Here is a 15,152-nt window from a genome sequence, read left to right as displayed (position 1 = left end):
ACAACCACATAACGCCTCACTCCACATAGAAGGATTTATTAACCAGCATAGGATCAAGCGAGTCTTGATCGATAATGGAGTAGGCCTAAATATTTGTACACTACAGTTGGTCATAGCATTGGGATATGCGGTCGAATCAGTGGATCCTCGTCAGAAGATCACAATCAAAGCCTATGACGATGCAGAGCATTCATCCAAAGGAGCCGTGGTACTACCAATCCGAGTGGGCCCCGTGGTAAAGCACATCATCTGTCAGGTTCTGGACCTCCCTCTGTCGTACAATCTATTGTTAGGAAGACCTTGGATACATGCCATGCAAGCCGTTCCATCTACCTACCATCAATGTATCAAGTTCCCACATAATGGTGTAGAGATCACAATCCTGGGTGATGCAAATCCCTTTGCATACTATCATAATATCAGCCATCAACCAGAGATTATTGTTCCTAATAATAGAGAAGCCATTTCCTCCAAATCATATATAAGTCCCACCTCTCTTGCCCGTTCAAACACCACTATACCCAAGCAAGAAAAGATTAAGATGAAGATCGTAGAGGAAGGTCCCGAGGAATACAACTTGAGTCAACTCTTTTGTGTGGGACAAATGCCCACTTCTCCTAGAACACATGGTAAACCACAGCAGGTACTCCAGCAACCACTAAGCATACCAACATGTGCTTTGACGCCCTTCGTTCTTGGAAAGAGTCAAGAGGAAGAAACACAAGATGAGGACCTAGCGGAATGGATCTATAAAGATCCCATCACCACTGATATACCGCAAGTTACACTTCCTACGGAACAGTATGGCAAAGGTCTCCTCATTATGCAACGAATGGGGTATGATGGTCAAAGTGCTTTGGGATATTGTAAACAAGGACGACATGAACCTCTACTACCAGAATTCAAGCCCAAAGGTAATACAGGCCTAGGCTTTGAAAAAGAGATCTTTCCTAAACTCAAGTTCAAAGGAAAACCCAGCAAACCATTTTGTCCACTTATGGCAAAAAGGACACCTTTCATTATCAAAGCAGCCTCAAGCACCATCCCAACTACCCCATCGAGGCTCAAAACCCCAACACAACTATCACCAATGCCAATCATCCCACCAATCCAACCAGTAATCCCATCAACAACACCATTAGCAGCAGCAACTGTATCAGAACCCGCAGCAGCATCTATGGCACCAATAGTTCCAGCAGAAACCACTGAGTCAATATTACCGATACTCCCTATACCAAATTCCTTGATCCCCATCAATCACCCTGCAGCATCGATCATTACAAAGGTACATCAACCAATCACACCTGCAGTATTTAACTCAAATGACATCCTAGTATGGTATAGTAATCGGATGCTGGAAAGTGACTCAGAGACCGACTCACATGAGTGGGAATTTGATTCTGTGCAGCTCAATACTTCAGATGAGGAAGACACATCACCACCTCCACCACACAAAGACATCCCTATTTACGGAGAAGCACAGATAAAGACCACTTGGGTTCCTGAGCTAGAAACATCCTCCACAGACCCTACGTCTCATCCTACACCTGATTCTGACAAGGAAAGTACCATCAACGACCTTCACCATAACGTCTTAACCCTCACTGATACATCTAATGCACTTAACCTAATCGATGAAGTAATGCCCATTATCCACCCTGAACTCATCGAATGGAACCAACCAAATCCCCCATGTCTTGACTTCTTCCAAAACGATGAGGCCATCATTGACTTTTTGTAATTAAGGGATAACCTACCAAGCGGGGATCACAAAGCTGGGTTCGCCATTGAACTTAATAGTGCAGCATACTTCGGGACGGATGCCAAACCTTTCAGCTACAAAAATATAACAATAAAACATGGATCTTCCAGTGAAAACCACACTGTGGCACTATTTGATCCAACAAAAGTAAAAAGAAAGAGCGTATCCAACAGTGAAAACCTCTCTGAGGCGCCCGAGGATGAAGGGTTTGACATTCTCCCTAATAATACACAACAGGAACGATCAATGATTCTCATCGAGGAAACCAAAGAATACAATGTGGGGACTCCTGAAAATCCTCATCTCATACATCTGGCATCTCTTCTCACTCCAGAGGAACAGCCTAAGTTTATAGAGTTCTTCCAGAAGCGTCAGATCAACTTTGCACGGTCATATGCAGACATGCCTCGGCTTGATCCTGATTTAGTCATGCATCACCTTACCATAGCAGAAGGGGCCAAACCTGTCGAATAGAAGCTTCGTAAGATGCATCCCCAGATTGCAGTGCTAGTCAAAACAAAACTCAAGAAACTCCTAGATGTTGGTTTCATTCGACCCATTGATTATGCAGAGTGGATCTCCAATATTATGCCTGTTGGCAAGCCAAAAGGGGGCATCCGCATTTGTACTGACTTTAGAGATCTGAATAAGGTCTGTCCTAAGGATGACTTCCCCCTTCCAAATATCGACATCATAGTGGATCTGACAGCAGGACATGCCATGCTTTCACTCATGGATGGCTTTTTAGGATACAATCAAATAAAGATCGCACCAGAAGATCAACATAAGATAGCCTTCACCTGTCCATGGGGCACATATTGCTGGAATGTAATGCCTTTCGGTCTCAAGAATGCAGGGGCAACCTATCAAAGAGCAATGACCATCATCTTCCATGACATGATGCATACCATGATGGAAGATTATGTGGATGACTTACTAGCAAAATCACTCACCAGAGAAGGACATCTCCACATCTTAGATAAAATCTTTGATAGACTGGAGCAATACCATGTTCGACTCAACCCAAAGAAATGTGTCTTTGGAGTGACCTTCGAAAAAATTCTAGGATACATTGTCTCAAGCAAAGGTATTGAGGTCGACCCAGCAAAGGGAAAAGCAATCATGGACATGCCACCTCCAAAGAATATCAGTCAGCTAAGGACATTACAAGGGCGACTTCAATCCATCTGAAGATTCATTGCACAATTGGTTAATAAGTGTCACCCATTCACACACCTGCTACACAAGAACATCCGCTTTCAGTGGGATGCCCGATGCTAGGAAGCATTTCAGATGCTTAAAGACTATCTCATGAATCCACCATTGCTGATGCCACCAGCTCCAAGTAGACCATTGTTACTCTATATCTCAGCAACAAGTACAGCATTAGGTGTACTACTGGCACAACATAATGCGGAAGGAAAAGAGTGTGTTGTATACTACATCTCTCGCACACTGGTTGGCTATGAACTCAATTACACCCCTATTGAGCGAGCTTGCCTAGCAATGATCTTAGCAACCACAAAATTGAGGCACTATCTGTTGACACACAAGGTACAACTCATTGCAAAGATTGATCCACTCAAGTATTCACTCAACAAAGCAGCATTGACAGGCCGTTTGGCCAAATGGGTGATGATTCTAAGTGAATTTGACATTGAGTACGTGGACCGTAAAGCTATCAAAGGTCAAGTTATTGCAGATCAGTTAGCCGATGCACCCCTCACAGGCAATCATCCTCTTATTTCCAATTTTCCAGATGAAGAGATATTCATGATCACAACAGCACAACCATGGAAACTATATTTTGATGGTTCATACACTAGGCACGGCTCGGGGGCAGGCATTCTGTTTATCACACCTGAGGGTGATAGCATCCCAAAGTCTTACAGACTCACATTTCCATGCACCAACAACATAGCTGAGTATGAGGCCTTGATCACAAGACTCGGGTTAGCTATACAATAGAAATTACAGGAATTGCAAGTATATGGCGACTCAAAACTAGTCATTCGACAAGCAACTGATGAATATCAGACAAAGGATGATAAACTCATGCCATATAAGCAAATGGTGGACACTCTAAAAAAATAATTTACTACTATCACTTTTGAGCAGATACCAAGAGATCAGAATCGAGCTACTGACGCCATGGCTACCATCGCATCTCTCCTAGATCTTCCACAAAATTCAACACGCTACGAGTTCTTGGTAGAACAGCTTTGGATCCCCGCTTATGATATCCCTAAATCCGAGATGATATGTCGCCTTGTCGGTTCTGAATCCCCATGGTATGGTGAATTCTACACCTATCTTCGTGATCACACCCTTCCTCCCAACCGATCAAATAACCAACGTAAAACCTTCATTCGGCAAACTGCTCGATATACCATTATTGCTGAAACCCTATACCGATGTGGTCTTGATGGTACTCTCCTTCGATGTCTGGAACAAGATGAGATAACAAAGGCTTTGGAAGAGGTACATGACGAAATTTGCGAGACTCACTCAAGTGGTCCGTCACTAGCTAAGAAACTCCTGCGCAATGGATACTATTGGCCATCTATGGAAAAGGATTCCTACTACTTTGTCAGAAAATGCAAGAAATGTCAAGTTCATGGTGACCTAATACATGCACCAGCTCAGGAACTACAACCAATCACAACACCATGGCCTTTTTGTCAATGGGGCCTCGACCTTGTGGGTAAGATTCATCCATCTTCATCCAATGGCCATAAATTCATTATCACCGCCACCGAATATTTCACAAAGTGGATCGAAGTTGTTCCACTTACCCAAGTCACCGGCAAGCAGATCACCTCATTCATCCTCAACTACATCATCTGCCGGTATGGTGTGCCCATGTCCATCATCACAGATAACAGTCTTCCTTTCAAAAATCAGGATGTCCGCGAACTTTGTGAGAAATTTCACATCCAACACCGCTTTTCCACTCCCTACTACCCACAAGGCAATGGTCAGGCCGAAGAATCCAATAAAAACATATTGAGAATTCTAAAGAAGACAGTCAATGATGTCGGCCGTGATTGGCATGTTCAACTAAATCCAGCACTATGGGCATATTGAACTAGCATTCGAAACCCTACAGGTGCAACTCCTTATTCATTGGTCTATGGTGCAGAAGCCATCTTGCCTATTGAGGTTGAGATACCATCATTACGGGTTTCCTTGCATAATCTGATAGATGATGAAGCATACAGAGTATCCCGTCTTCAGGACTTAGAGTCACTAGATGAGAAGCGACAAGCTGCATACAACCATCTCAAAGCCTATCAGCAGCGCATGAGCAGAAGCTACAATCACCGAGTTAGACCTCGTACATTTTAGGTAGGTGATCTTGTTCTACGAGAGAATCCTCGCAATCAACCAAACAGAGAACATCCAGGCAAGTTTGAATCAAACTGGCTCGGCCCATATGTTGTCACTGCTGTCTTTGGGTCTGGGGCATATCAATTGGCTACATCAGAAGGAGAACCAGTTGCAAATCCAATCAACAGCATGAACCTAAAACGGTTTTATACCTAAGGTGTACAGAGCATCAGGCTCCCCTGCATACCAGAAAATACCAAAAACATTCAGAAAAATGTCCTGAAGAAAATACAAAAACATTCAACAGAGTAAAGAAGAATCATGCATCCAAACGGTGAACAACCACTCTGGTGGCACCTTGGGTAAGTACAATGGTGAAAACCTGGCAAACAGGAGCCACTCGTAAAGGCTATGGCTCCATTGTCTTTCAAACTTGTTGCGATCACATCTACTTCATACATACATCCATCCGTCCAAAAACCATGGCTTGTTATTCATCTGCAATTAAGAAAATACTCCATGTGTCTGGCAATCCCGCTTTTTCATAGTCATGTCTAAAACCGGGGGCAATGCCCTTAACCTATTGATGGAAGTGGATTCTATATTGTCTTATGATTCATTAAATTTCTTCATTCAAGCAATCATCAAAAATCCAAAACATTCAAAAATGTCTCACAAAATCCAAAACATTCAAAAATGTCTCACAAAATCCAAAAACATTCAAAAAAATGTCTCACAAAAACCCAAAACATTCAAAAATGTATCACAAAATCCCAAAACATCGACAAAACCATTGAAAAATCACACAAAAACATGACAACATCTTGTACATACCCATCCATGCAGGTACCAAAACAAACATTGACAAAATACTCACACAATGACCATTTACCAATCAACCACACAATCCACATCAACACTCAAAAAGTGTCTTCAACAAGGATGCATCCTTCCTTACCAAAACAAAGACAAAAGTGACATTTTCTTTGACAAGAAAATTAGGTTAAGCTATCAAATACTTGGTTGGTTTGTGAGTATAATCATTCGTTTATCTGTATCGGGATCTTTCAGCATTGTTTGGTATCGTTTGTGCATTATTTCCGATGAAGTACTGAGGCATGTACTAATGGTGTCTACGTGGGAAGTTCACTTAGCTACGTGATCATATGCAAAAATACAGTCATAGATCACTACGGCTTGCTGACTACAGCGTATACCTCGACCATATGGGCATGAACCATTACCAAGGATCCATATTCTTTATTCTTTATGTATATACTGTTTGTTTGCAGGTACAATGCTCATTCTTTGGTTCCTCCTCATCCAAATTGGATAAAGGTTTTATCTCTTAGTACGGTATGCACTTGTCTCAGGATATGATCAGCCTAAGATCAAGGAGGACGATCCAAGTCATGCATGAACGGCGATAATCCTTGTCTGTTCCGCAAGCAATACTCTGGTCAACTTGATCCATTATATCAAGTTGCTTGTATTAACTTGCTATATTAAAATCCATGTAAGGAATACTCAGGTCATCTTGAATCATTATGTCAAGATGCTTGTATTCTCTTCCAACATTTTAAAGCTCAATGATGAAAATAGAGCACTATGGATCGTCATCTCATCTCATCAGTATATATTGCATTTCGTTGCATTCCACCCATCCATACATTCATAATAGCTGCATATCATGCATACATAGTCATAATAATGCATACTCTATTTTCCTCTTCTTCCATAGGAATGAGTCATAGGTTCTCCATTTCTTCTATCTAACATCGAACCCCCCCCCCCCTCACCCTCCCCATCTCGATAATCAGCATCACATACCCTACATCGTTTCTCAATCAACCCAATCAAGCCACATTCATCACCATCCATCTCTAAATAGCTAAATAGGAGGGATTGTGTTTCCTATGCTAAGTCATCCAATAAGCCAAGCAAGTTACTCTCTCTGCACAGGTACCTCGACTCTCACACACCTAGACTATCAACAGATACTCTGATCAAGAATCTTTGGGTCTCAACAGGTAATCGATTATGGTAATCCTAGACTACATCAGGCATTTATCATAATGACCTAGTCTCAACGGGGCTGCCATGATTCCCCACAACCATCCATCACACACACACACACACTATCAATTGATCAACCAATCAAACACAATCACATCGGACAATTACATCAATTGTCTACGTCTCAACGAGTATTTTGCTTCATATACCTTGACTTCATCGGGCAATTACATCAATTGTCTAAGTCACATCAAGTCACTTTGATTCACTTACTCAGACTTTATCATGTCCAAGCGACCAACTGACATCAACTGTCACGCTTTGACTTGACCGGGGCAATTAAACCGATTGCACCAGATTGTCCAACCAATTTTGATCAATTGTATGGCATCAATCCAAACCCCACACTACATCTGCTATGTATCTCTTGCATGACCTCAGGGTACTCGCTGGCTTGTTGTTTCTTCATATTCACTCCATTTTCACCCATTCTTTCATCATTAGTTCTAACTTCTTCTCTTCTAAAACCCTGCCAATTTTCATTCTTTTTCGAGAGATCGCCCGATTTTTCAAAAAAATTCAGCCCATCTCTCGAGGGGGCATACCACCCATTAAATTTACATTTTATGGGGCATTTCTTCACACCAGTTTTTCTTTCTTTGAAATGACGCGATAAACTGCACTGTCTCAAAGAGGGGCAAATGTAGTCACACAAATCTGTCCAGCTTAATTAAATAAATAAACGCTATTTATTTGATCAAAAATCCACTAGCCATCAGTTAATTAAATTAATATTTAATTAATTCATCCCCAAACATTCTTCTATTAATTAAATAAATTATTCAATTTATTTTAATTAATTTATTAAATCAAATTCAAATCAATTAAATAAATAAAATCTATTTATTTAATTAAATCCCCTTTTTCCTCTTTTAAATAAATTAAATAAAACATTTATTTAAATCATTATCCCCCCCACTTGCATTTTCCTACAAATGCAACTTGCACACATTTATTGAAATAAATGAATTTTTATTTTAATAAAATCCTATATTCCCTCACCCACCAAATCCACTTGCAAAATCTAACCCCCTTCAGATTCTTCTAACCCCTTCCTAATTAGCCTAATCCATCCCCTAATTATTGTCACATTCCTAAGCAAAATGGAGTCACTTCTCAAAGACTCCAAAGTCTTTGAAAAGCATTTAATGCTTTGTGTGCTCAACAAATTAACCCCCAAAGTCTTCCAAAGACCACTAATAGCTCTTACATGACCATTTATGGCTCTTACATAACCATTTATGGTTATTTCAAACTTGTCCCGCCAAACATTTATTGTTTTGACCATATTCATCCATTTCACATTTGCACAAGAGTTTATCCATTGGATAAAAGCTTTATTCTTTGAATAAAGAGTTTATTCATTCAACCAACCTTGACTTTAACTCCCAAAGTCATATCAGACATTTAATGCTTATTCCCTCTCCTCTCAACCTATCTCACATTGACACTTGTCATCCTGGGATTGAGTTGAAAGCCCTCACATGGATTTGAAATCATTCAATCCTGACCCTTGTTGAGATTACTCAATCTCAACCATCCATTGCTCCATTTTCCCTATAAATAGAGCTCATTTCTTCATAATCCAGATCCTGAAAACTTGTATGCATTTAAGCTATAGGCATTTTAAGAGAACATTTTAGCATAAGCAATCTAATATCTTGTTATTTTGGATAAAATAAATCATTTTTAGCATCAATAGCATAGTATTTAGCTTTTCATTTCACATTTAGAGCTATACTATAATCTCAATCCTCCATAAGCATCCATAGTGCAAAAAGCTGCTGAGGCTACACTATTTTGGAACTTGCAGAGGAGAGGAACAAGGGAGGAAGAAACTAAGAGCATGTTAGGAGATATTTGGAGATGCCTCATCATGTTTGCTTTGATAGTTAAATATGCTTGCATGTTTTTAGTGTCTCTCTTGGTATGCCTTTTTAGATTAGTTTTTTATTGACTAACACTAACGGTTTCGTGTCTTTTGTGTTATTTATCATTTGCTAACCTTGTGCCATTTAGGAGGGCATCAGTAATCATTGAAATTAGAAGTCCACTTTGTCATTATTTGCAAGTGCCAACATGATCTTTTTGTGGGGGGTCAGTTGTTCATTTATATCTCTTGGTGAAATTCCATTCGGAGGCATCTTCATCTGTAGTATTCTACAGGGCTTCTTTGTTGATGGCATCATTTTCATGTTTCCATATTTGAATATTTTATCATGGTGTATGCTCTTGCATGAGCAATGTTGTACTCGCACTATCATAAAGTGCCACACCTCTTAGTATCTTGTCATTATTGACTATTTGATGTAATCCTCTTGTACACATAGATTAGGAATATCTTGTGAGACTTGGTGCATGGCTCTAGTTGAGACTTAGATTGTACACATTTTTGCATGGCTCCCGTGAGACTTAGATTGTACCAGTATTTATGTCATTTACGAGTATGATGCTCAAAGAAGGTTGTCTCCATGCCTCATCTTCATTTTTTTGCAGCGAGTGATTCATCATCATCGACTTGGTACCTGGTTTTGTCACACTTTGAAATTTTTGGTGCAACATTGGCTCTCTTTCTTCCTTTTGGGGAGGTATTTTTGTCAACATCATTGGACCATCCTTGCAGGAGATTCGACATTGAGGGGGGGCTTCATGGTCTCTTCTTCTTTCTTATGGGGGGGACATATTTTGTTCTTCTCATTCATCATTGAGAGCATTGTGTGCTTTCATCATCTCTCTTTTGGGGGAGGGTTTTTCTCTCTTTCTTTATTTACGGGAGATTGCATTTGCATTTGTACAAGGGTACCTAACATGGCCTCGTAGTCGGGTTCCATCTTGCATTGCTTAGTTGCATTGTAGACTTTAGTGCATTCCCCTAAGTTGCACTTAAGGGGAGGTATTGGTGTAAATAATTATTCATCATGGATATTGTTACATCTTACTTAAGTTTAGTTAGGTGCATGCATTTAATAGTAGTTTGGGTATGAGACACTTGGATGTTTGTGTCACATTGGGATAGTGTGTGTAGGAGAATTTCCACCTTTTATGGTGTTGATCTTATCTTGTTGTTACATTCCACCTCATGTGGAATATTATATTATTTCTCCTACCTCCCCACACCTATTTCCTACCTACCCTTGTTTCTTATTGAGCCACATGTCATGTTTGTCTGCTCACATATCTCTAGCCTTGCCTATATAAGCAGGCTCATCCACATTGTTTGTACGGACAACGAACAATCATTGAACATCTTGTAATGATCCAGTTGATCATATTTTGCATCTTGATAGAATACAGTTTATTCCTATCATCTATTTTGTTCTCTCTTATTTGTGCTTTCCATTGCCTCTAGATCTTGGCAAATTCTCACAGAACAAAATAAAAAGTTTAGAAAAATAGTAAAAGTGAGAAAGAATAGAAAACAAAGCATTTAATAGAGACAGGGTTTTCAGTAGAGGAAGGACAAAAGTCTAAAGGTAGAAAGAATCTGTAAGTGTTACAAAACACATTTGTAACAAGGGAGTTCATTCTATTGTTTTGATCTAATAAGATTGTAATTCTCTGAGTGGGTGCTCAAAGAAGGGGTTGGTGCTCCTTGGGTTGGTACCCTAAAAATATTGTAATTAGAGACTTTATTGTGAGGTACGATTGGAGTAGTAGACTCCAACAACTATTCTCAATAAGATTTGTCTCATATTGGGTTTTCCTCGTATATATTATGTCTTGTGGTTTGCTTTGTGTGTGTGTTTCTATCTCATCAGTATCTTTAGCATTTGCACACTTTTGGTTTAAAAAGGTTTTGAATATCAATGATTCACCCCCCTCTTAGTGATCACTTGCATTCATCAATTGGTATCAGAGCAAGGTTCCCTTCGAGTAAAATCTTTCTCTAGCTTGGGTAGATCCTATCTTATGATCACTATGGCCAGAAATGATTCCACCTCTGTCAAGGTTCCTGTGTTTGATGGCACAAACTATGCCTTTTGGAGTAGGAGAATGGAGACATACCTATCTTCCATTGGGTATGATGTTTGGATGTCAATAAAGAATGGATATACAGTTCCATCCACTCCTACTGATCTTAATACTAAGAAAGAATATGAGAATAATGTCAAAGAAAAACCTGCAACTCTTAGCGGTTTATCTGACACTGAATTTGTGAAGGTTATGCAATGCAAGTCTTCTAAAGAAACATGGGACAAGCTGCAAAGAATATATGAGGGAGATGCCAAAGTCAAGGAAGCAAAGCTGCAAAACTTAAGAGCACAATTGGAGAGCCTCAAAATGAAAGAAAAGAATATTGTTGATTATCTGCAAAGGGTAGATGAAATGGTTAATCATGTAAGAGGACTTCGAGAATATCTTGCAGATGAAGTCATTGTTAAAAAGGTTCTTAGATCTATCACTCCAAAGTATGACACGAAAGTTTCAACCATTGAAGAAGCCAAGGATCTATCAACATTCTCTATGGATGATTTATTTGGCTCTCTATCAGCTTATGAGATGAGAACAATTAGTAGTTAATCATCAAAGAGAGAGGCGACATTCAATATAACCAAGAAAGGAAAAGAAGAAGTTGCTCATGATGAAGATGATTTTGATGTTGTTCTAGAAAATTTTATAAGGAAGCTCAAGAAAGGATCAGAAAATACAAAGGTAAGATTCCTTTCAAATGTTTCAATTGTGGCAAGATTGGACACTTTGCATCTAATTGTCCTTATGTAGAGAAGGATGAAGATGAGAAGCAAAATATGAAAGCCTTTGGTAAAGAGAAGATGAAAAAAACTACAAACCAAAGAGTTCAAGAAATTTTAGAAGCATGAATAGTCTTTACACATTTGAGGATGATGCCATAGATGAAGAAAAGTGTCTCTGATGAGTGTTGCAGTGGGGATGCAAAAAAAGTCAATCTCTTTATGGCTCAAGGAGAGTTGCATGATGAACATGCTACTGATGAAGAAGAAGAGGAATTTGAAGCCAAGGTAGATCTTCAAGGTGAATTGTGAGTTCACTTGAAGAGCTCTGGAAAGTGAGGAAAGAGTATAAAAAGGTTAAGTCTATTGTTACTGAAGAACAAGACATATTGAAGAAATGTCTTGAGGAATCTGAACAAAACATTTCAGATTTGAGATTACAATTGGATGAAGCTAAGAGAATGTATGAGGTAACTAAATCATATTTGGAGAATAAGGAGAAGGAATATCTAAAGAGGGAGGAAGAAATTGTGAATCTCAAAAAGGAACTTGAAAAGTGCAAAGATGAACTCAAGGTATGAATCAAATCTGAGGGCAGCACTAATGCATTAGATAAAATGTTAAACAAACAAAAGCATTTCAAAGACATAGAGGGTTTTGGATTTTGATGTTGGTCAATTCTCTAAAGGCGAGGACTCACCCAGAGAAGAAATACACTTCAGCTCATCAAGTGAAAAATGAAACAAACAAACCTTTACAGTCACTAAACCCATTGAGAAAAAGACATGCTACTGCTACAATGAACAAACATGTTGATCCAAAAGGAAAAGCCAAGGTAGATGATGGAGGATTCACAAAGGTCAAGGACACAGAGAAAACTTCAAGAAGACTGAGTTATGATGCTTCAAGAAAACCAATAAGAAGCACATTGAATAATTATTGGTATGTACCCCAATTCCATGGCTATTGCTACAAATATAATACATGCAGTCATAGAATTGTTCATTGTAGGTTAATGCATAGGTCTCCACCAAGTTTTGAAAGTAGAAATCCATTTTCTGCACTTAGAGATATGAGTGTTAGTAGTTATAATTACAATGGGTATGGTCATAAAAGTTATGAATGTAGGAAAAATGTATCTTAGTACTACAATAGTTTTTCAAATTCTTCATTCAATTGTAATGTGAAAAGCTATCATTGTCAAAACTGTGGTCACATTGCATAAAATTGTAAGCTTAGGATAGCTAAGCAAAAGAAGACTGTGTCAACATCTGAACCAAATGCAAAACCAAAACTGAATGGGACAACAGAGAAGAAGAAAGAATCAAAATAAGATTGGATTCAAAAAGGGAAAGATAAGGCAGAATCAAGTTTGATTGTCCAAACCACCCTAGATGCTGAAAGAAAGAACTTATGGGTAGTAGACAGTGGTTGCTTCAATCACATGACTGGAGATAAAAAGAAATTCACTAAAATTGAAGATTGGAATGGTGGTTCAGTGATGTTTGGAGACTCATCAATCAAAATAAAAGGCAATGGTACACTCAACATAGATGACAAACTAAAAGCTCATGATGTATACTATGTGGAAGGATTGAAACACAATTTGTTGAGTGTGAGTGAAATGTGTGACAAGGGATACAAATTCACTTTTGACTCCAAAGGATGTGAGATAAAAAAGGAAAGTAATGGACAACTTGTTGCTGGAGGCAAAAGGAGAAATGATAATGTATATAACCTTAAGGAGCATTTTGAGTCTCAATGCATGATGGGGCAAGTTGATGAGAGCTAGTTGTGGCATAGGAGACTAGGTCACATAAACTTTGATAGCCTTGTTAAGGTAAGTAAGAAAGGATATGTTAGACATATTCCTTAGATTGTCAAACCTGCTAATACTATTTGTGAGGAGTGTCAAAGAGGTAAGCAAACAAAGGTCAACTTTAAGACAAATGAGTATTCAACTACAAGGCCTCTTGAGCTTATGCATATTGATTTATGTGGGCCAACCAGAACAAAAGAACTAAATGGCGAGAAATTATTCATGTTGTTGATTGATGACTTCTCAAGAATGACATGGGTCACCTTCATACAAGACAAGTCTCAAGATTTTGAAATATTCAAAATCTTTAAGAAGATGGTTGAAAAGGAAAGTGGTTACAATCTGAAATGTCTTAGATCAGACCATGGAGGAGAGTTCACATCAAGTGAGTTTGAGGACTACTGTGAAAGACATGGAATAAGAAGACAATATTTAGCCCCTGGGACACCACAACAAAAGGATGATTCCACAATACTAGGTTACACTTTTTGGTACATCCCAATTTTTGCTGAAATCATACATTTTTTAGAAAATATAATGATTTAATCTTTAAGAGGTCCCATCTGAAGTAATTAATTCAGGAGATTTAGATCAAAATTTCTTAGATAGAACCTCTCTACTTCTAAATCATACTTGCAATGGAGTCTCCTTCACACCTATCAAAATGCTGATAAAATACCCCCTTTACATTAACATTTGGGGGTCAAATGAATTCATTTAGAAGTTGTGTTTTTTATTAAGGGAAAAACAAGTTTTGAGGGGGACCCAAAACCCCATACAACAAGTTTTGAAGGGACCTAAAGCCCTCATATTTTACCAGGATTTGGAACCTACAATGAAACTTATGCCAAAAAAGATAGGCAAATAACATCAACAGACCACTTCGACAAATATGGCTAGTGCCTGCCAAAAGCCAGCACAACCACAGGTAGAAAGAAGCCAACCAAACTAAGATAAATCATTACAGAACATGCTGGCAACATATCCTAAGCCTTTAGATGAAGTCGATAGAATCCCTCATTCATACATCAGGGATTTTCTGGGTTCCCCTACTTATATATAGAAAATTCAGGCAGCGAAAGGCTAGCCCGACCCTTAACCAAAAACTATCACGATCTAAGTTAGGCCCTTCAAAATAGTCAGCATTCGGCCACACATAAGAAAGGGGTTTTGAAAGGCTCCCCTAACCTTCGATTTGGGTTTTAAAATGGCTCCCAAAACCACCAAGAAACAACCCATAATCACATAGTATTTGTTAACACATTTAACAGCAAAACATCCATTTACCTCTACATGATAGTGACCCACCTCCATATGGGCTTAAAAGAGAGAAATCATCCACCGAGAGACCCAATTTGCTGGCCACAAACCAAAATACAGTGACCCACGAGAAGACACAATGAAGCTTTCCTGCACAACTAGATTTTGAAAAGGCACCCATAACCTTACAAATAAGAAGAGGCATCATCCAATC

General features: G+C 39.0%; 1 protein-coding gene across 1 annotated transcript; it reads left to right on the top strand.

The window, feature by feature from the left end:
* Positions 1-11,086: 11,086 nt before the first annotated feature.
* LOC131028748 (uncharacterized) lies at positions 11,087-11,689 on the top strand. Its single transcript, XM_057959086.1, has one exon. It carries the CDS (start codon positions 11,087-11,089, stop codon positions 11,687-11,689), a length of 603 nt encoding a protein of 200 aa, XP_057815069.1.
* The last annotated feature ends 3,463 nt before the right edge of the window (positions 11,690-15,152 follow it).

The sequence above is a fragment of the Cryptomeria japonica genome, chromosome 7, assembly GCF_030272615.1.
Source record: "Cryptomeria japonica chromosome 7, Sugi_1.0, whole genome shotgun sequence".
In the NCBI taxonomy this organism is placed as follows: domain Eukaryota; kingdom Viridiplantae; phylum Streptophyta; class Pinopsida; order Cupressales; family Cupressaceae; genus Cryptomeria; species Cryptomeria japonica.
Note: the sequence above shows the minus strand (reverse complement) of the source record. Positions and strands in the feature narration are given on the sequence as shown.

What these genes read in the sequence shown, in the direction of transcription:
- LOC131028748 (XM_057959086.1), top strand. Translation starts at nt 11,087, where the DNA reads ATGGCCAGAAATGATTCCACCTCTGTCAAGGTTCCTGTGTTTGATGGC.